The sequence below is a fragment of the Anas acuta genome, chromosome 1 (genome assembly GCF_963932015.1).
Source record: "Anas acuta chromosome 1, bAnaAcu1.1, whole genome shotgun sequence".
NCBI classification, from domain to species: domain Eukaryota; kingdom Metazoa; phylum Chordata; class Aves; order Anseriformes; family Anatidae; genus Anas; species Anas acuta.
Window position 1 is genome coordinate 108638989 of NC_088979.1, and position 23764 is coordinate 108662752.

The window sequence follows — 23764 nt, forward strand, 5'->3', positions numbered from 1 at the left end:
AATCCACATCAGTGTTAATGTTGTCAGTGCAATGCAGTGTTTGCATTTTCAGAGTACCACCTTTCTTAGTCAAGAAGTCATATTAACCAAGTGAGAAGTTCTGGCAGGAAATAACAAGGATACAATGCATTTCAGCAGTGCTTTTCATCAGATCATTCCTACTTACTTTACAAACAGAATTAAAGAAGCCTCACAACATCCCTGTGAGGTAGGTGGAAATTCTTACACCCATTTTACAGGTGGAAAAAACAGGCACCGAGAGGTAAAGTGATTATCACAGCAAGTCAGTAGCAGAGCTGGAAATAAATCTAAGATCATTATCCTAGGTCCACTGCTCTAGACACTAAGAACACCAACTCCCACATGCTATCGTAAGCTAACACTACCTTTCTCTTCTACTTTCACCTCCTTTGGTGAATTTGACACTTGCATCTTGTGCTCCTTCCAGAGAGCCACGTGATCAGTTAATGATTTATTTGCACAGGGAGTCAAGGGGGTAGTACACACCTTTAAATGATCCAGGCATGACTCGTTGTCCAGTGACTTTCCCCTTCCCAAGATAATTTTCCCTGTTCTCTATCTATATTTTTTTTGCTTAATTATTTTTAATACACTGAATCCACAGCTCTGAGGCTGCTACACAAGTTCACTAGCAATTTCTTGAATAAATGATTAAATTTGTCTCACTGAGGGTGGAATAAAACACATTTATATGCTATCACATTCAGAAATAATCCTTTGCTCATCTGTAGGGCTTTCCATCCAAGGACCTCCCATCCTATTACTAACACAATATATTGAGCCTCACATCATCTTCGTGAGGTAGAAAACTGATTCCCAATTGTACAAGAAGGAAGAATGACTTGCTGACAGTCCCACGGTGATTTCACTGCAGAGATGAGGCTGAACACCATAAAACCTGACTATTAGTTCCCTGCCCAGTTTGCTGAGAAGTGCTGCTTTGATGCTGTGGCTCATACTTGGCAGCTGCAGCTTCTTCAGCAGCCTGGCAGGGCACTCGAAAATCAGCTTGAAAGAAATCAACAAGCAGCTGACGGGATGCAGGAGGAAAACATTGGCTTAATTCATTGCACTGTCATGACCTGGAGGAAGAAATGAGCTTTCCTGTGGCAGCTGTGAAAGAACTACAGAGTGTCCATTCAGTATGCTGCATGTAGTGTATTCTACCGAGGCACTCCACTGAAAAAGAATGACATACTCAACATCTTATGATTAAAGACTGGATTGTCTGACAGCCATATTATGAACCATAAACCTCTGATGAATAAGCACTCATCTCTAAGTAGTCCAGTGATCTAATAAAGGTAGGCATGTCAGAGGTCAGGAACAGGGATGGTTATTAAAATATTTTGCAAGTATAAGGACTTTTCAAGTAATTAGAAGGAAATGGGGGTTGGGGGAATGTTCATCTACTCTGGTAAATTGGTATCTGGAAGGGTCAGATGTTCTGAAGAAAGTCGAAGATACCTCACACTGAATAACCATTCAGTTACAGGTTACTCTTTTCCCTACAGGGAAATGTGTTTCCAACACCCTTCAATGAGTAGGATCTTTTATGATCAGAACTACTACAACTCTCTTTTACCATCTCTGTGAAGAAAAAAATAAAATGTAATGCACCCCATCTAGTACAAATGTGGTGGTTTTGCTGTTCATCTAAATCATTGCTCTTTCTGGGATTCTAGCAGAGTGTTGGACACAACAGAATCATTTCATAGAATCACAGAATGGGTTGGGTTGGAAGTGACCTTAAAGCCCACCCAGTTCCATGCCCCAGCCATGGGCAGGGACACCTCCCACCAGCCCAGGCTGCCCAAAGCCCCATCCAGCCTGGCCTTGAGCACCTCCAGGGATGGGGCACCCACAGCTTCTTTGGGCAGCCTGGGACAGGGCCTCACCTCCCTCACAGTAAAGAATTTCTTTCTAATACCTAATCTAAACCTACCCTCCTTTAGACTAAAGCTATTACCCCTTGTCCTGTCACTACACCTCCAGACAAGGAGTCCCTCCCCAGCTTTCCTGTAGGCCCCCTTTAGGTACTGGAAGGCCACTATAAGGTCTCCCTGGAGCCTTCTCTTCTCCAGGCCGAACAGCCCAATTCTCTCAGCCTGTCTTCATAGGAGAGGTGCTCCAACACTGTGATCACCTTCGCGGTCCTCCTCTGGCCTCACTCCAACAAGTCCGTGTCCTTCTTGTGTTGGAGGCCCCAGAGCTGAATGCACTTTTCCTTCTAAAAAACTCTTTCCTCACTTTAGTTTTGCCAGGTGTCTTTGTGTTTACTATTCTCGTTTCTGTAGTAAAAGAATGAGTAAATGGTAGCCTCCAAATTCTCCCCCTGCATGTTCTTTCACATATCTTGCTTTGCCATATCTTTTCCCAAAACTGAGGAGGTACCTTCCAGTCTTCCTTCACAAGGAAGTCTCTCTTAAAAACCTAGCAGCCTTTCTCAAAGGAGCAAAGATTATGACCACGGGCTGCAAACCTTGGGAAAATACACAGTCCCAAGGGGAGCAAAAGGATTAATAGTGTAAAAAATACATGGCACTGCTATGGTGCTGAAGAATCCAAATGCACCCTACAAACTTTCTACATATGTACAGCTTATTACTTCACACATCAGTGAAGTTCAGCCACCTTTGTGCTAGAACATGGCAGCTGCGAAACAAGGAATGGGACCTCCACCGAGCAGGTTACATCAGTGACAGAGGTGATTGTACCAGGGGTCTCCTGGGCTGGGACGCAGTAGAGCAGGACAGCTCGTGTGAGTCCAAGCCCACCCGAGACCCATCTCAGACACCCGTTTGACTTCAGTGGGCTTTGAGTCAGCCCTGCTACAATGGGAGTCGGCAGGGGTCTTTTCTAGCTAATGGCAGGATGAGTTTTATGCATTGTGCCAAAGACTGTTTTTTTTCCTGACCTGGATTAGAGCCTGCCCTGGGAACAATGGAATGGGCTGCAGCCCAGCAGAAAGAATTCGCTGAGCTGGCAGGGTCTGAGGTTTGCAGAGCAGAGCAAATGAGAGTGCATACCTGCACTTTTCTGGCATGAGGCTCAGTTTTAGGAGGGACACAGCTGGTAACCTAAAGCTTTTAAATGTACTGCTGCACTGTCCCAGCCCAAAGGTGCTGCTGCAGTCGTAAAAATAAAAATCCACAGACATTTAAACATTTGCAAGCACATGCTTTTCTGCCTTTTGTAACCAAAAAGATTTACCGAGGCTCTGAGAGTTCTGCACAGACCTGTTGGCACAAGAGGTCTAAATGATCTTTTGAAAGGTCTTGTTTTATTCAAGACTGGCCTTTTATGTTGAAGTAGACCACTGGATGGCTCCGGTCTGTCAAATTAAAAACAAAGGATGTCAAAAGACTATTATCATATCAGACTTTTCAAACTCGAACAACCAGTTTTGTATTCAGAGGTTTAAATTGTCACATAGTCACCCAGACCTGTGGTTTAGGTTCACAGGTGCCTTCAGGACACCATACCTGAGATTTGCTGAGTGCCTGTAAGTCTGGGAGCTCCAGGAACTGAGCACATGTCAGGATCGTGCCGTGAAGGCTTGTATTTGGTTTTGTGCTCTGGGGACTGTAGCTGTCCCTCCTTTCACAGAAAACTTCCCACACTTGCTTTGCTAAATCGAGTTTCAGATCTTGAAGTCACAGGACTACAAGTAAAAAATATATCACTTGAATTTATTCTTCCCAGTACTCTGAAGTAGGCTTGGGCTGGATGACCCTCTTGGGAACAAATAATCCATCTGTGGGCATCTGCTAAATCCTAGAAGAGAGCTAGTGTTATCCTTGCCCACTGTCACTATCACTTGAAGAGTAAAAATATTTTTGAAAAAATGAAAAATATTTTTACCAAACTCAAATTTGCATGTATAAACAAGTTGTGGACATTTTTGGCATTTTCTTTCTGCATAGAGAGGGGAAATAGTGCTTACTGTTATAGTGTGGTGATGCTAAACACAGAATTCACTTTGTTAATTAAATAAATGCAATTCCATGCCAACAGTGAAGGGGAGATCTGCTCAGTATGCAATAGCTGAAAACAAAAAGAGAAATAGTAGATATGGTCGTATATCAGCTGTCCCCCTAGCTGGCTGGCTCATGAGACAGATCCTCCCCATGTTCCTAGAAAAATTTGGAACACAAAGCTTCCAGTAAGTACATTCACAGTGGTGGCATTTGGGTTTCACTGCTACATTTGGTCTTAAAAGATATCAGTTATGTTTACAGCATCAATATTACTGTAAGGAATGAGCTGGCATGTGGAAACAGGGAAAATGTTCTTTTTCAAATGGACATACAGGGCAAATAAGGCACAGTTACCATGATAGTACCTTTCCAGTTGAGAATCTCAAGCAGAAATAATATTCAAATGACCATTTAGCACTTTGCTTAAAATATCTTTTGATTCTTTCTCTCTTCTTTTCTTTTACTCTTTTTCCTTTTCATGTGCTCCCCGTATCCTGCACCCTCATACAGTCAAATCATCTGACCTGGCCCGGCTGCTGGCTTTACTTAGCCTGCTGAGGGGTCTCATATCAGTGGCGAGTTCAGCAGGTGCTGAAGGCCCTTCCACTTCATCGCTCGCCACCTCCTCCTCTGCTTTCTTCACCCCTGGCTCTTCCTGAGGTCCTGGCTGCTCCTCTTCTTGTTCTTCCTCCTCCTCTGCTCTTACCTTCTCCTGTTCCGGTTCCTTTGCTTGTGCATATGATGGTAACCTCTCATCAAATGCCCTGGAGAGATCTTCCAGTGGCCCCATCCCAATCTTCTCCTCGAACTCATTGAAGGCAGATGGAAGGGGACTGGGCTCAACTCCTACTTCTGTGAGAGGGAAATAGTGGGACACTGGCTTCTCTTCTTCTAGCAGCTTGTAGCCTTTGGCCTTGGGGATGGAGGAGACTGTGATGGCATGGAGGGGCTTCTCTGGCACCTCCCCCACCTGCTCCTCTGCTGGTCTTCTCAGAGCCCTCCGGATCCTTTTCAGGATCAGGTGACTGATCTCCACTAGGTTGAGGAAAAGGGACACAGAAGCCACCACCAGCATGAACATAATAAAAATGGTCTTCTCTGTGGGCCTGGAGACAAAACAGTCCACAAGATTGGGACAGGGCCACCGCCCACAGCGGTAAAGGGGGAGAATTCGGAAGCCATAGAGGAAATATTGGCCAACTATGAAACCCACTTCAAAAAGCATTTTGAAAATGATGTGGGAGATGTAGGTTCTTAGGAGGGTCCCCTCCAGGCGAAACTTCTTCGTCCCATCAGGGTTGTTGCCTTTGTTTTGATTTGGAGCCAGGGGCAGCTTCTCTTCATCCACCTCAGCTTGCTGACGCCTCTCAGCTTCCTCCCTCTCTTTCCTCTTCTCCTCCATGCGGACATGGTGCACCGCATGCCCAAAGTACACTAGCGAAGGCGTGGATACAAAAATGATCTGTAGGACCCAGAGCCGGATGTGGGAGATGGGGAAGGCCTCATCATAACAGACGTTCTCACAACCAGGTTGCTGGGTGTTGCACACGAAGTCTGACTGCTCATCTCCCCATACGAGTTCGGCAGCTGTCCCCAGGATCAGGATGCGGAAAATGAAGAGCACTGTGAGCCAAACTCTCCCGATGACAGTGGACTGCTCATTCACCTGCTCTAAAATGTTCCCCAAGAAACTCCAGTCACCCATTTCTTACTGTCTAAGGAAAGAAAAAAGAAAGAGAATGACCACAAGTTATGCTAATGTTTTCCCACTGATGCCTGTTGTTGCTTTCAACTAGTAAGTATTTCCCTAACATGCTTTGGAAACAGAAAGAAGGATTCTTGCTTGCCCTGATCACAATGATTTATTAGCAGGAGAAGGTCTGAGAAGCCAGAGCAAACTGCTTACCAAATTCTTTCTTCCTTGGCTCTAAGCAGTCACTTACTTTTGAGCCAAGGAGTATATTTAACTCCTTTTCCAGATAGGAGTCTTCTGTGGTCTCTCGTAAGCTCAGTTGTGTGTGCCTGCTTAGAGTTTATACACGTACAGACACTTGCCAGCAGTACAGAAGAACACATTTATCAGCATGCAGCTGCAGCGGTTAGAAGGAGTGAAGCTTTCAAGCACCCAGGCTCTTCTTCAGCAGAGCCACACATGGGTCAAACAGATCTCAAATTGGTGCCCATCTTGTATATATACAAACCTGGACTCTCTATAGGTTGCATATATTAAACGCGCATTAGAAATCACTCTGTTAGGTAATAATAGCGATAGCAACAGCATTACTATGCAAGTAATATTTTATAGGATTAATAACTACCTTATTTACTATTTCTGCTATACAATAAACATTATATATGATATAATTATTTAGCATTATTGGAGTTACTGAATCTGCCTTTCAAGTCAGTTGTGTCACTGACATTGGAACCAACCTGGAAAGAAACACATAGATCTGACACTGGAACCTAAAATACTAGTTTCTCTGTAAAATGTGTGTTGCTATCCCAGGCTAACACAAAGATGGAAGCCAGCTACAGATATCCTATTGGAAAGTTAAGAAAGTAGTCAGTTTTCAAGAAACACAGATCAAACATTACATCCCTCAATATTTTTACATAATAAGGGGTTATGTCTGGCCAGGGCTTCATCCTATGTATCCAAAACTTCCTACTGTTTAATTTTAGGTAAGGGAAAAATCTATGAATGCGGGAATAAAGAGGAAACTTTTTAGGGATTGTCTGATTTAATATATTGCAGTAGTCTGAAGTCTCTGAGGAGTGCAGAATATTACAGTGACCCAGAAAGAGTGACTCGTGGACAGCACCAATAGAAACAGCTAACATTATTCATAAAATAGCTGTTCACAGGGACCTAGAAGTCCATCTTTTAGATGCTACCTCCATCTATAGTTTTCTAGATGCAGACACGCATATACACGTGCTAGGAAAAAAGAATGTACAGTCAACAGTATGGAAATCTGAGTATCTCAACTTCCCTCCTCCTTCAGATAGCACTGGGATATATTTATGATGCCATATGTTATGACACACCAACGCATACCAGTCTGTTTCAGCTACTCTGTGTACATATTCACACATAGACAAACACACAAAATATTGAGAGTTCTGTGACTCTGGGGAATTTCACAAATTTTCAATGAAAAAAATCCTTGTGATGTCATTTTTCTAAAACAAGATGGACTGATTATTCTCATCTTCAAACACCGTAAAATTTTAACCCCAGACATTCGCGTTAGAAAATGAAGACAAAACACAGTCCTTCAGCGTGCATAAACACCTTGCAAGCACAAGCAGCAAACATATAATTTAATCACTGAAGAAAATTGCTACTTTCTCAGTCATTAAAGTTGTGTAAAGGAGTGTGTTAATGTCAGCACTTACATTAACAAGTCTAGCAGAAGATTATGCTGTTTACATACATTATCTAAACTGATTTAAACATTCTCTTTCTGCAAATTCACAGAGCAAAGTACACCAAACAGTTACCAATCATGTGCAACTCTGTAAAAAACATGACTGCACAATATAAACTCCATTGTTCCCAGGCACTGCAGTGAACTACATCCCTTTCTTTCCTTGTGAGTCACACTGCTATCCACAGCTACCAGTTGAACATTTCCATTACAGCATGGAAGAGCATTCTAGACATGATAAACCTTATCACACAGAAAACTCACTGTAGAAGAGATGGAAAAATGTTTCCTGACTCTATCAGATGCCTCACTTGCAGCTTGCTGCACTTGGCTAAACTCCTGTGATCACTTCTGAACTTGCCACGTTTTTCAACGCTCTGTCATGGCCACCCTGTTTCCTGCAAGTGAAGTGATTCAAGGTTTCTCAGTTGGCTTAACTCTAAGGAACAATTTTGGGTGGATTGGAGATGAGTAGTACAACCAATTCAGATGCCTAGGACTCCACCTGCAGTCAGCCAGCTCCCCAAATCTCAGAAATAAAAATAAATTAAAAAAAAAAAAAATAGATGAATTTACGCAGTCCCCTTTTCCCTTAAATTGCCTGTCATGAGGAAAAGAGCAGGAGTCCACCTAAGCCCACTCAGAGTTGACAGACTCATATTCTAACTCACATGGGCTTTCTGCAAACCCCCTCCCTGCTATTCCAGATGCTGCTATCTGAGCATGCTACCAGCAAGAAAGATCGTATAGATTAAGGATGTTGAGCAAGCAACTTGCCACTGGGAAAGGTTCCACCGAAGAATTGTGTCCCCCTCCTCTCTTGGCACTCTGCAGTGAAGAGTGAACTTTTGTCTCTCTTCTTCCCTACCCTAAAAGTCCCAATCTTGTCGCACGACTGAGCAGATATGACTGAATTGGCTCTGATGGCAGGTTTTAGTTGCCCTGCAATATTTAAGCTCCGAGCCAGACGGCTTTATGAAGTGAGTGGCAGTTGGTGACGTGGGGAACAATAGAGAGAGAAAAAAAAAAGAAGAAAAAAAAAAAAAACACAGAGAAAGAGAGGCAGAGACACAGAGAGGAGAATCCACTGAACATGAAAAAGTGGAGGGGGGAGAGGAGAAGGCAATGGGCAGTAAAAACCTAATTCATGCATAAAGGGGAGTTTGCACAGATGAGCAGGGATTGAAGCATCTCTGCAGATCTGCTGTGGTTCAGCACAGCTATGTGTGTCCCCACTCACTAGTCTTTGGGTGTCATCATGAGACAGGTGAAGACGGAGCACCCACATCTCTGGTGGTGGCAGAACTAATTGAATTAATTTATTACCCTAGTCTGAGCTCTGACAACCAAGGCATACGGCTGATTTCCAGCACAGGTGGTCACTAAGGCACTGCATCTGAATTTGGCATTCTTGGATACTTGGGTCTGCTCTTTAACATCTTTTACTAGGAAAAAAGAACCATCAGTCAATCTTATCCAAAGCTGAGAAATACTAGTTTTACTGCCTAGCCTTTCAGCGTCTTTGTTCTGCTTAGTTTTTCTTCCAAATGCATTTTGCACATGCATCAAAAATGTCTAAAACAAACTGTTTTGTTAAGGAGTGTAGCCGAATTCCATCAGCCCAGCAAACAGGAACGTTACCTCAGGCATACTTGCCTACCCTCAGCCATCTGCAGAAATGCTGGAGACCCGGCAGAAGAGAAATATCTCACGTTCAGTAACGCATCCGCAAGGACAACTGCGCTATGAGTTTTGATTATGAGGCAAAAGATATGACTTTCTGCTGAGGTGGTATTTTTGTAGGTTTTTCTGTATGAATTGCTCAGAACATGCTCTCATTGCCCAGCTCGTATGAAAAAGAAGATTATGGATGCAAGATCTGCTAGGCAATGATACAGGTACCAAGCTTATAAAGTGACAAGTCAGCAAGTTGTTCTGCTCCCTCTTTACACAAAATCACCACGGAATTTAATTACCCAGAATAGCTCTGGGAGATGCTGTTTCTAGAAAAGCTGTCATTTGAAAGAGATGTTATAACATGAGGGCTACAAAATTATTATATCATCAAACCAATTGTTTGAGGCCTCTTTTAAGCATTTCTGGGCATTTGTGCCCAAGTAAGTTCAGAGCTTCAATTCAACAGCTGTCTTCCCAAGCAGCTTTTAAGCTGAGTTGCATAGTCCCAGTATCTAAGGCACAACTGGAGGCAGAGAGGATGGTTTTCAGGCTGGATTTCAAAAGAGCTAGAGATGGAAGAGAATCAAATTTTGCAAGAGGGACCTGTTTAGAGACAAAGAAAAATCAATCTCTATGCATGAAGTTGGAATAAAGGTCATATTCTGAACACCTTAATAAATCACTCTCTTAATAGAGAAGTAGTAGAGGTCTGGTACATGACATTTTTCAGCTCAAGCTATATAAAGCATTGGAAGAGACTTCCTGGCGAGAGGACACACAGAGGAGAAGATACAGAGCCCAAGAATATGCACTGATTAAGAACAGGCACAGTTTGTTCAACGAGAGGAATAGGGATGTTAAAGAAGAGCAAGGAATTATTTTGTTGTTTTGTTTTGCTAGACGCTGCTGAGATAAACTAGGATTAGTACATGAGTCATGTACTAATGGTCATCACTGCCACCCTCATCCCCACTTTGGGAAAGAGTAAAAGACAGAGGAATGACTGATACAACCAGGAGCTAATGTCTTTAAATAATGCCTGCAAGCTGCCGTATCACAGAGGCCAAATGGTTCAGACATTAAACTGCCCATCCCTTTTCAGACTGAAACTATTCTTTTGAAAAACAGCACTGGCTGAACATGCATATCCCTTTTCTGAGCCCTATCTCTCTAATTAAATAAGCCAAAACTGAGATCTGGTATGTAACTACATGGCTACGGTCCATCTCTTAATTACATCCAGCTACTGTCAGAGACATTTCCCATTAACTTCCTATCTGCCATTTGCAAATACTCTCCAAATATCAAACACTTTCTGGCAAGATGCAAAACTGCTTGCAAGATGTAGCTGATGCAGAAATTGTATTCAAGTTACTCATCTTTGGGTATATGTAACCTTCACTTGAACGATCAGTGTGAGTTTTTTGCTATCACTGGGATTCACAGCCTTTAATATGGGAACAGTGAGCTTGCTGGACATTCCTGTTTTGGGGAAAACCACATGGTGCCTTTAACTGGATTTCTGGAAAAAAAAAAAAAAAAAAAACAAGGCAACAAGGCTCTGGGACAGATTTTCCAGCTCACTAGGGCCTCCTCCTCCTGCACAAGTACAGAACATAGCCTAAATAAAGATGGCCAATGAGGAATTCCTCTTCTATTGGGACTACACAGGGAAGTGATTGAGATGGGGATGGAGAAGAGAGGGCAGAGCAGGAAAAGAACAATTGGACTTGACTCTCTCAGCCATCAGGGAAGTGCTGGGAGTCAAGGCTACCTTTGTAATATGAAGGTGGTGGCTGTGAAAGAAAGGAGTAGAGAACATAAAACCAAAGGTCTAGAAGACTGGACCTCACAGAGCATGGGACATCTGTGTGAGTCTGCACAAGAACTGCAACACTGACAGTGCCAAATCAACTCTGATCAACATTTCCAACCTGTGTACCTGGCCTAATTTTTATGCTTTCATTAAGTAACCTGTAGAAGTGCTGAGTACATCCATCACCAAGTACCAGTACAATAAATATTTGTGGCTGATGTGAGTAACACTGTTACTAGGACTTCTTGCCTTCAGAAAAAACATGGATGTCTCTAGCGCTTTTAAGACATTATTTTCTTTGGAAATAAGTTTGCTTCATTGAGGAGAACTCATAGCAAGCTCACTACCCAGTACTTCAGGAGAGCAGACTTTGTCCTCTTCAGGGATCTGCTTGATAGAGTACCTTGGGATAAAGCCCTGGGGGAAGAGGAGTCCAAGAAAGCTAATATTCAAGAATCACCTCCTCCAAGTTCAGGAGTGATGCATCCCAGCAAAGAAGAAGTCAGGCAAAAATGACAGAAGGCCTTCATGGATGAACAAGAAGCTCCAGGACAAACTCAAAAACAAAAAGGAAGCCTACAGAGAGTGGAAGGAAGGACAGGTCACCTGGAAGGAATACAGGGAAATTGCCTAAGCAGCCAGGGAATAGGTTAGGAAAGCTAAAGCCCTGATAGAATTAAATCTGGCCAGGAACGTCAACGAGAAAGGCTTCTTTAGTATCTCAGTGATAAAAAAATAAGAAAAATGTGTGGCCTCTTCAGAAAGCAGAAGACCTGATTACCTACAATCTGGAGAATGCTGAAGTACTCAACAGCATCTTTGCCTCAGTTTTCACCAACAACAGCTCTAGCCACACAGCGCAAGTCCCAGAAGGCAAAGGCAAAGACTGCGAGAATGAAGAACCACCCACTGTAGGAGAAGATCAGGTTCAAGACCAGCTAAGGAATCTGAAGGTGCACAAGTCTGTGGGACCTGATATGATGCATCCAAGGGTCCTGAGGGAACTAACAGATGAAGCTGCTAAGCCACTACCCATCATATTTAAGAAGTGGCAACCTGGTGAAGTCCTCACCAACTGGAAAAGGGGAAATATAACCTCCACTTTTAAAAAAGAAAAAAGGAAGAGCATTCAGAGGAGAGCCACAAGGATGATCAGAGGGCTGGAGCGCCTCTCCTAGAAAGACAGGCTAAGAGAGTTGGAGTTGTCCAACACAGAGAAGTGAAGGCTCTGAGGAGATGTTAAAGCAGCCTTCCTGTACCTAAAGGGGACATACAAGAAAGCTAGAGAAGGACTCTTTATAAAGGAGGGTAGTGATAAGATAAGAAGTAATAGTTTTGTACTAAAACAGGGTACGTTTAGATTAGATATGAGGAAGAAATTCTTTACTCAGAAGGAGGTGAGGCCCTGGCACAGGCTGCCCAGAGAAGCTGTGGCTGCCCCATCCCTGGAGGTGCTCAAGGCCAGGCTGGATGGGGCTTTGGGCAGCCTGGGCTGGTGGGAGGTGTCCCTGCCCATGGCACGGGGTTGGAACTGGGTGGGCTTTAAGGTCACTTCCAAGACAAATCGTTCTGTGATTCTATGACTTCTCATTCTTGAGCTGCTTTGAAGTTGGTCACTGAGCTCCCATCTCCTGGCACCACTGAGACAGTAAAATCTCCACTATAATTCAGCCTTTTGCTCACAAACTACGAGGTCACTTGGGGAATGTGAGATTTTTCATTCCAGATGGATTTCCAACACAGACATGATGTCAGGACAAGGCAGGGCCATGCTATTGAACAGCTCTGTTCATGCATGATAGCAGATTGTGCAATTATATAGCGCATAACCCTGGATAATGATACCTCTCCCTCAAACAAAGTTATCTTCTCCTGATCTGCTTAGCTAGAAAGTGGCACATGCTTCCTGTTCTTCTGCTGAACACACAAACCTTTCACTCATGGCTGAAGCTGAATACCAGATATATTCAGCCTCCCTGCAAGAACCTGGGAGCTTTACCCGATGCTCCTCTCTGCTAGACGACCACCCAACTTCGTGGATGTTTGCTTTCTAGTAACATGCTTCTTTGTCCATCCTTGAGCCAAAGCTGTCTACCAGTCTGATCATTAGAGGTGAGAATCTCCCCAGGCTTCCTCTTCTCTCTACCACCTACTGGCCTCAGAAATCATTTAAACGTAGCTAGTGTTGGGCAAATCTTTGGACAGAACTTGCCCTGTCCCTGCAAAACTGGCAAATGTCAGTGTCCCCATTTTAAGGGCAGAGCTCTAAGATTTTTCCAGGATTTGCCCAAAGCTGAGCATCTTTTCAGAGCCCTCAGGGAACTGGGGAATATATTTCGCTAGAAAACTCCAAAGAAAATAGAAAGAAAAGAGAGGGAGAAAAATATAAAGCATCAAGAAGGAGGGAAACTGGGGAAGTATGCAAGTAACAGAAAAGGTGAACTCAGGGTTGGATTAATCTGGGGCTCAAGTGGAAGATAAATACTTATGGGAAATATGTTTTTAATTTAAGGGATGGAACAAAACTAGACAATGAATAAAGATAAGCAGAGCAAAAGTGGAATGCCTTTCAATATCTCTTTAACTTAAATGCAGTTCTGCTCTGAAAATTACTGTTATAAGAGGACCTGGGGAATTACAGGCCAGTCAGCCTGTGATACCTAGAAAGATACTGGAGCCAATTATGAAACAATCAATTTATAAGTATTTAAAGGACAATAAGGTGATAAGAAACAACCAGCAGGGAATTCTGAAGAACAAACCTTGTCAAACCAGGCTAATGTTCTTCTTTGACTAATAGGTCTCGTAGATGAGAAGGAAATGGTAGATATCAACTATGTTGACTTTAGTGAGCATTTCAGAAATACCTAGATCACAGACCCCCCCCAGAGCAGCAAGCAGACCACTGTGCAGCATCTACACATGTTGAAGTACCATAAGAAAGGGTAATTATCAGGGCTTCGCTTTGCCAGCTGGGAGGATCACCTCCCTGAAGTTCTGGCTCCAGGGCTGGTCTGCGTTTCCTTGAGTGATTCAGACAACAAAACGGAGGACAAAAGGGAAAGGATGTCAGCTGGGTTGGGGTCTGCCATCCCTTCTGAAGGCAGAGGGATGGGAGAGATCAGAAGTTGAAATGAACAGGAGACACTGGAGAGCTGGCCTGCAGAGGTGATTGCATCAAGGTATAATTCAGAAATGATGAGGGCATAGACACCAAACACACTGGTCCAAAGTAGATCATGACCATTTTGACAGCAGTGCAGCACAGAAAGGGCTGGGATGGGACCGAATACAAGTCTGTTAAAGTGAGATTCCCACAGAAAAAGACAAATCTCATTCTGAAGTGCTTTAAGGGGAGTTTTGTGTATAAGACAAAGGAAGCAATTATTCTGTGCATTTACTGGGTAGTGCTGAGCTCTCAGCAGGAACGGTATGTCCAGTTCCAGGCACTACATTTTACAGAAGATGTTGACGAATTGGAGAAAGTCCAAAAGCAAAAAAAAAAAAAAAAAAAAAAAAAAAAAAAAAAAAAAAAAAAAAAAAAAAAAGATAAGAGATTAAAAAAAATGAAAAAAAAAATAAAAAAAAACCATGACTTATAAGGAATGGATAAAAGAACTGGGTTTGTTTTCTCTAGGAAAAGAACAACAGGAGGGAAAGCATGGTAACAGTCTTCCAGCACATAAACATTTGTTATAATGGGTAGAAAGACTAAGCAGTTGTCCTCCACATTCACCAGAAGTAGAAGAAGAAATAATCAGCTTAATTTGCAATAAAGATGATATAGCTAAACATTAGAAAAACACTTTGCAGCGGTAAGAGCAGCAAAGCACTGCAGCACACTGCTTGGGGAGGCTGTAGAATCACAGGAGGTTTTTATGAAGAGGTAAACAAACATCTGTTAAGAATGATCTTATCTCATAAAAAGGAAAACAATTGGAAAGGAAGGGGGAGGCTTTTTGAGGTCTTTGGCCCTACAGTTCTATGATTTCTTGGCACTTTCCTCCAAGAAATATCTTCAGTAAATAAAAAGTATCTTGCCACCCACCCTGAAAACTCAGCCTGGACATCCTGAGTTGCCTACACCACACAGCGCAATGCTGAGCTGGGCAGATATCAGCTCAGGTCTGCAAGCAGGTCTGCTGTGTCAGCAACATGTTCCACTTGAGCTAATTATCTCCTCTCCAGAGTGGGGCTAATGAGCTGGGGCAGCGTGAAGCACACCGGTGCTATGCTGCTTCCCATGCTGGGGCTAGCTCATCCCAGGCTAGCAGAGGTGTCTCCACACCCTCTGCCTGCCCTGCAAGGAGGGCTGTCCTCGAGGAAGCTTTGGGATGGTCACTGCTTTATAGTTCACTTCAGTAAGCAGTGATTGCTCTGAACGTGCTGTGGATTTAGAGCTTCATGCTTAACGTAACCACATTTCGTAACCACAATTCGTTCTCCTACTATCGCAACTGTGAGATTAAATGCCGTGCCTTATTTAGAGCATTTCATCTGGACATTAAAGCTAACCATGAAAAACTGCATGCGAGTGACCCACGGCACTGCCAGTAAGAACCTCTTCTTCTCACACAGTTTAGCGCTGACCTTTTCCAGAGATGCTGATTTTATCTTTGGAGCAATAAGTGCCACCCACCTCATCTCGGCAGAACCGCTGGAGCGGCATCAGCAAAGCAAAAATAGGAAACAGCCTCTGCCAAGCGGTCTCTCGGGCTGCCGCATCCTAAACCACTAGCGGGCGGTGTTTTCTCACTCATGCACTGCACAGCGCCAGGGGAAACCGAGGGATGCAATGGCTGAGACAGAAGGCACAAGGTGTCTGGTACGCTATGTCTGCACCCTACCTCTCTCTTCCCTCATGTCTTAGACCTTTTCTGCAGATACAAAACTAGGGCGAGCGCAGGAAAGTTAAGATGATGCAGTTGATCTTAAGATGATATGCTTGGAATACAATTTTTGTAGTACCTTTTTAATGGTTAAATGGATATAGATAAGCTGATGTGAAGATCGCTTTTTTATGGCATTGATTTTACCTATGTAAACAGTGTCAACTTTGTTGACAAAGCACTCCTTTTGCTAGTATAGTCTGTGTTTTCTCTTGAATCTGTATCCCTTACCCAACAAACATTTGTGATGTATACCAACTGACCTGCATGATTTCCCCTTTAATAACAGCACAGTTAATAATAAAATCTGAACTAAGCTCACAAAGTAACTGTAAGGCAAAGGAGATACGCTGTCAATGGTCAAAGGTAGGTGTCGTAGTACCGCAGCAGAAGCACAAACAGCACTAGGAAGAGAAGAATAATCTTAGACACATGATTTCACTGCTTGGCATGACTTCACTTAGAACTTGACTGAGCTTCACAGACTTTACAACAGTGCCCAGGTCAGAAATTCCACGTTCTCACCCTAAAGCAGATGTTATTTCTGAACAGGTGCGCTGGGACAGGGCACAGAGCTTGTAGGCAAGGTGTAGCATGTGCATTACAGAGCCATCATAGAGAAAATACTTTTCCTGGGTCCCCATGTGTCCTCTTACCTAGCCCCTTCTCTTGCCCTGAACCTGCCCTGGTCAGACATGGAGATGCAGCACATCAGCTGGAGGGCATCACTGAGAAGACTGGCAGCTGCATACTTTGGTGGCCCCTGGACTCAAATTTCTCTTTACATATTTTCTACATTATGTCCTTTCCACTGCTGTTGAGATCCTCCTCAGAGAGACAGATTAACTGTTGTGAGGTATCAGAGCACTCAGGGAACACATCGCTTACCGCCAATCTGTACTACAAAAAGCGGATCCAGGGACGGGAGGAACACGTACCTGATAACACTTCTGGTAATAATTGCTCCAGGCCTGCCAGTAAAATAGGGGCTCATATTTCCCCAACCCTTGCAGAGATCTGTGTGTTTGTTTTATCAAGGCTTTTTGTACAATCCCTTACCATTCTCAGGCACAAGATGCTGGAAGGGACCAAGCTTCTGAAGGACCTGAACAAGAGGGCACGTCTGGAAACTTCTTGTGTTACCTCCCTGTCCACAACGTTTGTTGCCTTTCAGTTTCTGCTGGGGGCTCGTTCCCTAGTCATTTCTCCCTTCTTCTGGGCTCTCCTAACACCACCAAGGCCTGCCTTGCTGAGTGGTAGGCTCAGGGCTCTCAGGAGCGTTGTCACCACCCACTCTCCACCTTTATCTCCCTGCCTTCATTTCCACACCGCATCATTCTGCAGTGGAGGTGCCCCATGCACACAAGGCATGGAGGTGGCTCAGGAAAGCTCATAAGCAGGACAGAGCAGTTGGAGGAATGGCAGAACAGGCCACCATCCCTATTTCTCCCTGTCCCAAGAGATGAGCATACCTGCCGTGCACTCTGGCTGACCTCAGCGTCCCATTTCCCACAGCAGAGTACGTTCCCAGCCTCTCTGGGGAGGACATCCGTGGGGACGGTTCCTGTTTCCCTGCCCTTTCAGTCATTTGCCTTCCTGAACCTGATATGATTGTTTCTTTGGGCACAGTGTAAAGATGCCAGCAAGGAACGGAAACCTCTCATGCCTCAGCAATTTATTAAGAAGGATGTTATTGAACTTGGAAACTGTTGAGCCAGTCGTTCTCTTTTCCTGATTAAGAAGATAACCCACTCATCCAGATAAATCATCCATCCAAAGGTCTTGGGCATTCCCTGAGATAATTTGGCTTCAAATTAATAAACAGAAAGGTGGAGGGAGGCAGGAAGAATATGTAGAAAATATAGATGCTAGGGCTGAAGGGCTTCCAGTTTGAAGAAACCTCTTTTTTTTTTCCATTATTTCCAGCAAACTGCAATCCCTTAGAGTCCTGTTACTACTCAGAATAAATATTAACAGTAATATGTTTTAAAGCATTATTAGGATCCTTGTACAAGGAGCATTAAGACTCTTTGGGTATCCCTCATTCTGTGTCAGACCTGGCAAACTTTCAGCAGCTACTACTTTGGCAAGTCCCACTTTGGAACAGCAGCTGTCAATAACTCTTCTACTTTCTCAGCACCACACGCCCCCATTCCTGTCTGATCGATAAATACCATTACAGTGAATGCAGGTATTACTACAGATGGTTCCTCAGCAAAACACAGGCATGTATTTTAATGGTTTGTGACTCCGGTCCCTTAAGAGAGGAAGAGTGTACCTGAAGCTCTGAAGAGAGGATGCAAACAGTAATAAGTTGTCACCCTGCTCCAGCCCAGGAAGCAGCAGGTCTGGCTTTCTAATCCTGCTGCTGTACATCAGCTCTGCTGAGTGGTGTCAGGTATATTCAGCTGCAGCCCCAGCTTTTCCTTTCAAAAGTATGTCCTTCTTTACAGAAGCACAATATAGAAGTCAAGTCCATTCTAATATATCATCTTCAGCTGCATACAGTCGTGGCATCCCTTTCCATTTTATATTCATTGAGGCTTTGCCTGCCCAGAATCCTACAGCTATAAGAAATTGTAAAAGATGCTGGGATGGCTTGTGTGACTGAGTGTTAAAATCAATGTCTATAGCCCTAACAAAGATTGAGATGGCAGAAGCAGGCTAGAAAAAGAAAAGATATTACCTGGTCTCTTGCTTGTGATTTTGAATTCTGATTTTCTAATTAACAATACTGAATATCAGTATTCAAATAATTGCTGCAATGACTTGGATCTGCAACAGACAGCTGAGCAACACTGGCATATGGGAGCATTGGTTATTCAAGTCTTACCTAAAGAAAAAAGAAAGCTAAGTGATTATTTAGTTTAACACATGCTGACGTTGCTGACTTAAAAATAGCTCTAGGGATTTTTAAATGTTCTAAGCAGTTTCCTGATTTTACAAATCTTAAGTCCAAAATGTTCAAAACTTGTATTTCACCTCATCCAAGTGGCTAAAGTACTGGTAGAAATGAGAGACTGGTAACAGGCTTACAGCTTAACTGCATTGTTAAATGAAAGCAAAAGAGGTCCAAAATGGTAATGCAATGCCTTCAAGGGCATGATGCTTTAAAAAGATCTGTTTCCTAGCCCTGAAGAGAATTGGGATTTAAATAAGAAAATATGAATAACGATTGAGAACTGCTTAAAAGAATTTACTAGTCACCAAAAATACACAACCCCCAGTAAAGAACAGCGTAATGATTTAAAAAACTACAATCAGATGTAAGAAGGAAGTGGTGGTGGGTTTAAAATAAGTCAAACTTGTATAGCAAATGAAGGAGAGGCTGAATATAAACCATAAGACAGAAATTACAGAAAACTGATGATGGAAGTGAAATGGGAAAAAATACTGATAAAGCATTTTTTTTTCTTTAAATTAAGAATGAAATGAGTCCTAATCAAGGTATTGATCCTTTATCAGTTGGAAATGTTAGATTGTTCAATAATAATGCAGACAAGACAGATGAAATCAATAAAAACTTCTGTCCAACTGCCAGGAAAAAAAAGTAAATGAAGACAACATTTTTGATGACTTGTCTATTCCTATAACTTATCAGAAGAATTAAATACCAGCTACTAAAACCAGGTATTTTAAAATCAGCAGGATGGGATACTTTACACTAAAACTTTCTTAAAAGAAAAAAAAAATGCACAGGAAGTCTTGCACTATTTGTATTGATTTTCTGTACCTCTTGGTGCAAAGGAGAAGAAAGCCTGTAATCTGGCATGTTGTAAAGTCTACATAGAGAGGCATAATTGTGGTATAATTATGTCATAACTGTAATTATTCATAGCTAACTACAGACCTGTGATATGATCTCAGTCCTAAACTAAATAGTTAAATGGCTAACACAGAACACAGAGAGTAAAGACAAAAAGGAGGGAAATATAACTGGGGACAGTCACCCCTGGCTTTATAGAAAATTCATGCCATTCAACAGTGTTGATATTTTTCTCTGAGGAAACTGCACATATCATTGTTAAATATAGCAAAGCTGGTACAGTATGCTTAAGATCCTGGAGGGCAGTTTCCCTTCTATCTCATGGCAATTTGATTAAAGAACTTGCTTGACATAAAAATAAGATAACAGTCATTAAATGGGCTATAAATGGCCTATTGGACTGGTTCCAAAATACAACTGAGAAGCAGAAGTGGTTAAGTTTACAGTATGTTTGTACCAAGATCCTGTACGGCTTTGGTCTTTGCCCTCATAATATTTTTAGTCCATAACCTGGAAGAAAACAGTGACATTTGCAAAATATTTGTTAAGCCCAGAAAACAGATATATCATGAAAAGGGGGACAGCTGATCTAGCGCATCCCGGATGACACAGTTAGTTGGAAACACGCAGAGAGGGCTCGCTTTAGGGGAAGGAAGGTCATGTCTTGCACATCCACAAGGAGAAGAGCTGTAGCTCTGCTACGGAGAACTTTGTCCAGGGAAGCAATGACTCTGCAGAGGACTCCGATCTCAGGGCAGCTGAGGAGCTGCACATGAGCTCACAGCAAAACTCTGTGCTTGAAAGAGCTTATGTGACCCTTGGATGTACATGTAGGTGTGTGTATCACCTCAATACTGTTCCTGGTTTAACCTCCAGTTTTCATAATTGTCCTCCAAAATCAAAATTATTTTTATTATTTTATGTCACCATTATCCCTTCTCCATGACCCCAAGACTCAGAAAATTAGAAAAAAAAAGTGCTTATTTTCTGATTCAAAATCAGATTTTTTTTATGACTACCTGCTGGTTTGAACAAAGAATGTACCTTCCAGGATTGTCTTCTCACCTTGTACTGATCATTTGATATCTGAGCTCTACTCTTCTTTAGTGCATCTCCCAAAAATAATTTATGATCCATGAGGAACTCCAGGAAGCATTATCCTGGGGATTTTTGCTCATGCATTTCAAAAGCTGGTCTCATCTGCAAGCCACGTCTCATCTCTCCGTTCTGGAAAGCTAGTGCCTGTCTTTGCTGTCCATACAAGAGAAACAGCATGAAGGACAAAAGCAGGACCATGTAAGAAGCAAATGGAAAGTGAGAAGACTAGAATTACTGAAAAGTAAAATAAGAACATCAAAGAACACTCAGCAGAAAAGAAATAAAGGAATAAACATGCTACCTAAGGACAATACATATGCCAAAGTACAGCTTAGAGACAGCTTGAATGTAGACCTTGCATCCTTCAAGTTTAACACAGAAGATGCCCCACAAAGCTTTTAGGGGCATTTGTGTGAAAGGGTATCATGTATCAGCACCTGAGCCGCCCATAACAGACTTGTATCTGTCTAGCATGAAGATGCCAGCAACCTCCTGCTTGTTACTGTACTGTTTCAGCTCTATTGGAGTACAAATTCTTGTCTTGGCAAGCTGTCAGTAAACCTGCAGACAGCCCTGCAAAGACTGATGAATAGCCAGCTGCTGATCATGTATCTAAAACAGACACAAAAAACCTCTTGCAAATTCTCTTGAATGCTGTTTAGTATATACATTGGCACACCTGTTGAGAGCCACATGATGCTCCTACAAGTAGATTCTAACTTAGCTGGGAATTGGCACTTGGGTTAACAGGTCTCCTCAATGCCAAAGACTTCAGTCACTGATGAATCTCAGGTGTCAGAGGTTGGAACCACTTCATTTCCTGCAAGCCAGTCCAAAGAGCTACACTCTTTGGATGTATTGCCTATCCTGCCAAAGCAAGGGAAACCTGGAACTGTCATAGAAACATCTGTCCTGGGCAAAGTAAAGCTGCCAAGGAATTAAGGAAAGGGTATTGATTTCTGACTTTCCTTTCATGAAAGGATGCGTGGAGCACAAGCCTGGGCAGAAAGGCAAGCAAGGGGCAATAAAAGCCTTATTTAAAAAAAAAAAAAAAAAAAAAAAAAAAGCAGGCTTTCTGCTAGTAGAGGGAAGAGAGTAGGCTCAGACTGCAAGTTCTAGAGGCAGCGCTGACCTAGCTCACGCCCCAGAAAGAGAGAAGATAAAATTTCCACAGACTGCCATGCAAAAATGTCAAGTGCTTCTGATGATGTCCCTTTTAGGCAAGATATTTAACAGTGACAAATTAGAGACAGCCACACACAGACCACACATCCCTGACCCGCAAAATACTCTGCCATAGAACTGAGCCAGAGACCCCAAGAAGTGTATCTATCCAAGAGCACATACGGGTTCAACTACTGCATGGGCTACAGAAAGGGGAATGAGCTTCTCGGGAAGGGTTTCTATCTGAACACCATAGCCATTGCACAGTAGGGACCGAGTGTCCCTTCCGAGTCATTAACTTGGCTATTTTGCACAGCAATAAAGCCTAGATAAGGGAACAGCCAAGAACAGCACAGGTTGCCAGAGAGGGGTGGGGTAGAGCAGAGGTCCCTGTTTCAGTTCCTGACAAAGCGGTTCACTTTTACTCCCCACCACAAGATAGCTGCCTCAGTGACACAGGTTATCAACAACCAGAGGCAGACCCAGTAGAAGTGGAAATAAACCCAGGGAGCGAGGCCATGACATGTTTCTGACAGGAGCCTCCAAGGCAGAAAGCTATAAGGACTGAAGAAAGTCTCCTGGGACCCTAGCTGCATGAGCACAACCACCCTGACCATGTGCTGGCTTGCAGTGATAACATTGTGTGCCGAGGTTGGCATGCAGTCCAGGTGAAATCACAAGTGGAAACGCTTCCCACCCCGTGTGCCTCTGTGGTCACGTTCACAGCTCCTCGCCTGCTCACCATCCCTCGCCAGGCTCCACCCAGCGCTCCCCTGCACCCGAGGGAACACTTTGCCCTGCCTGGCTTTCTTCCACTAGGTTGGAGTAGCACTGGCTCAAAAGCAGCCATTGTATTTTCTTAGGAAATACCGCCACAGCTAGTACCTGCTCATGCTGCACATGAAGGCCTAGAGCCTCCACGGATATGTATTATTGTTGCCCCAACCTCCATCTGTGACAGCATTCATCTTCCCAGCGCTTCTCTCAGAAGATCATAACAGCTACATTGCTACATCGACTTTTCCACACATACACCTATGTCACAGTTTAAATCTGTGAAGAGAAAAGTAAGAAATAAAGCAAAACCCTGAGATCATGGGAATATAGATAGAGATCTGGGTAGGCTAGATCAACAGGCCAAATCCAATCACACAACATTCGACAAGGCTAAATGCCAGGCACTGCACTTGGCTTGTAACAACCCCATGCAGCCATATAGGCCTGGGGAAGAGCGGCTGGAAAGTTGCCCATCAGAAAAGGACCTGGAGGTGCTGGTTAACAGCCGGCTGAACACAAGCCAGCAGCGTGCTCAGGTGGCCAAGTAGGCCAATGGCATCCTGGCCTGCATCAGAAATGGTGCGGCCAGCAGGGCCATGGAAGCAATTGTTCCCCATACTCAGCTCTGGTGAGGCCACACCTCAAATATGAAGTTTTGGGCCCCTCACTGCAAGAAGGATGTTGAGCTGCTGGAGTGCATTCAGAGAAGAGCAAGGAAGCTGGTGAAGGGACTAGAAAACAAGACACATGAGGAGCGCCTGAGGGAGCTGGGGTCGTTTAGTGGAGAAAAGGAGGCAGAGGGGAGACCTCATCACTAACTACCTGAAAAGCAGTTGCAGCAGGGAGTGTGTCAGTCTGTCCCACATCTAGCCCATGCCCCCTTCTCCCAGTAAAGAAGGGGCCTGGTTGCTCCTGCTGGGGACACTGTCTCTTCCCACCCTGCACAGCAGCACAGACCCAAACCCACAGGTGCCACCATGATGGTGGAATGAGGCTCTGAAGATGAGGAGCTGGTGGCAGTGGCAGCTCCTCTTTGAAGTGTTGGTGCTCACCTTCACCATCCTCAGGGGCAGAGGTGGCTGCAGATCCCAGGGAGTGGGATCAAGGTAGGTGATTATACAGGAAAAGAGAACAAACAGAGA

General features: G+C 43.5%; 1 protein-coding gene across 5 annotated transcripts in view; it reads right to left on the reverse strand.

Annotated features, from left to right (window-relative positions):
- Positions 1-2547: 2547 nt before the first annotated feature.
- The window catches only part of GJA8 (gap junction protein alpha 8), a 55743-nt gene continuing 34526 nt past the window's right edge, over positions 2548-23764 (reverse strand). For all 5 annotated transcript variants that reach the window (XM_068691695.1, XM_068691710.1, XM_068691702.1 and 2 more), the window contains one exon: positions 2548-5716. In XM_068691695.1, coding sequence (XP_068547796.1) covers positions 4504-5706 — 1203 coding nt within the window. In that variant the 5' untranslated portion in view covers positions 5707-5716 and the 3' untranslated portion in view covers positions 2548-4503. The remainder of the gene's footprint in view (positions 5717-23764) is intronic.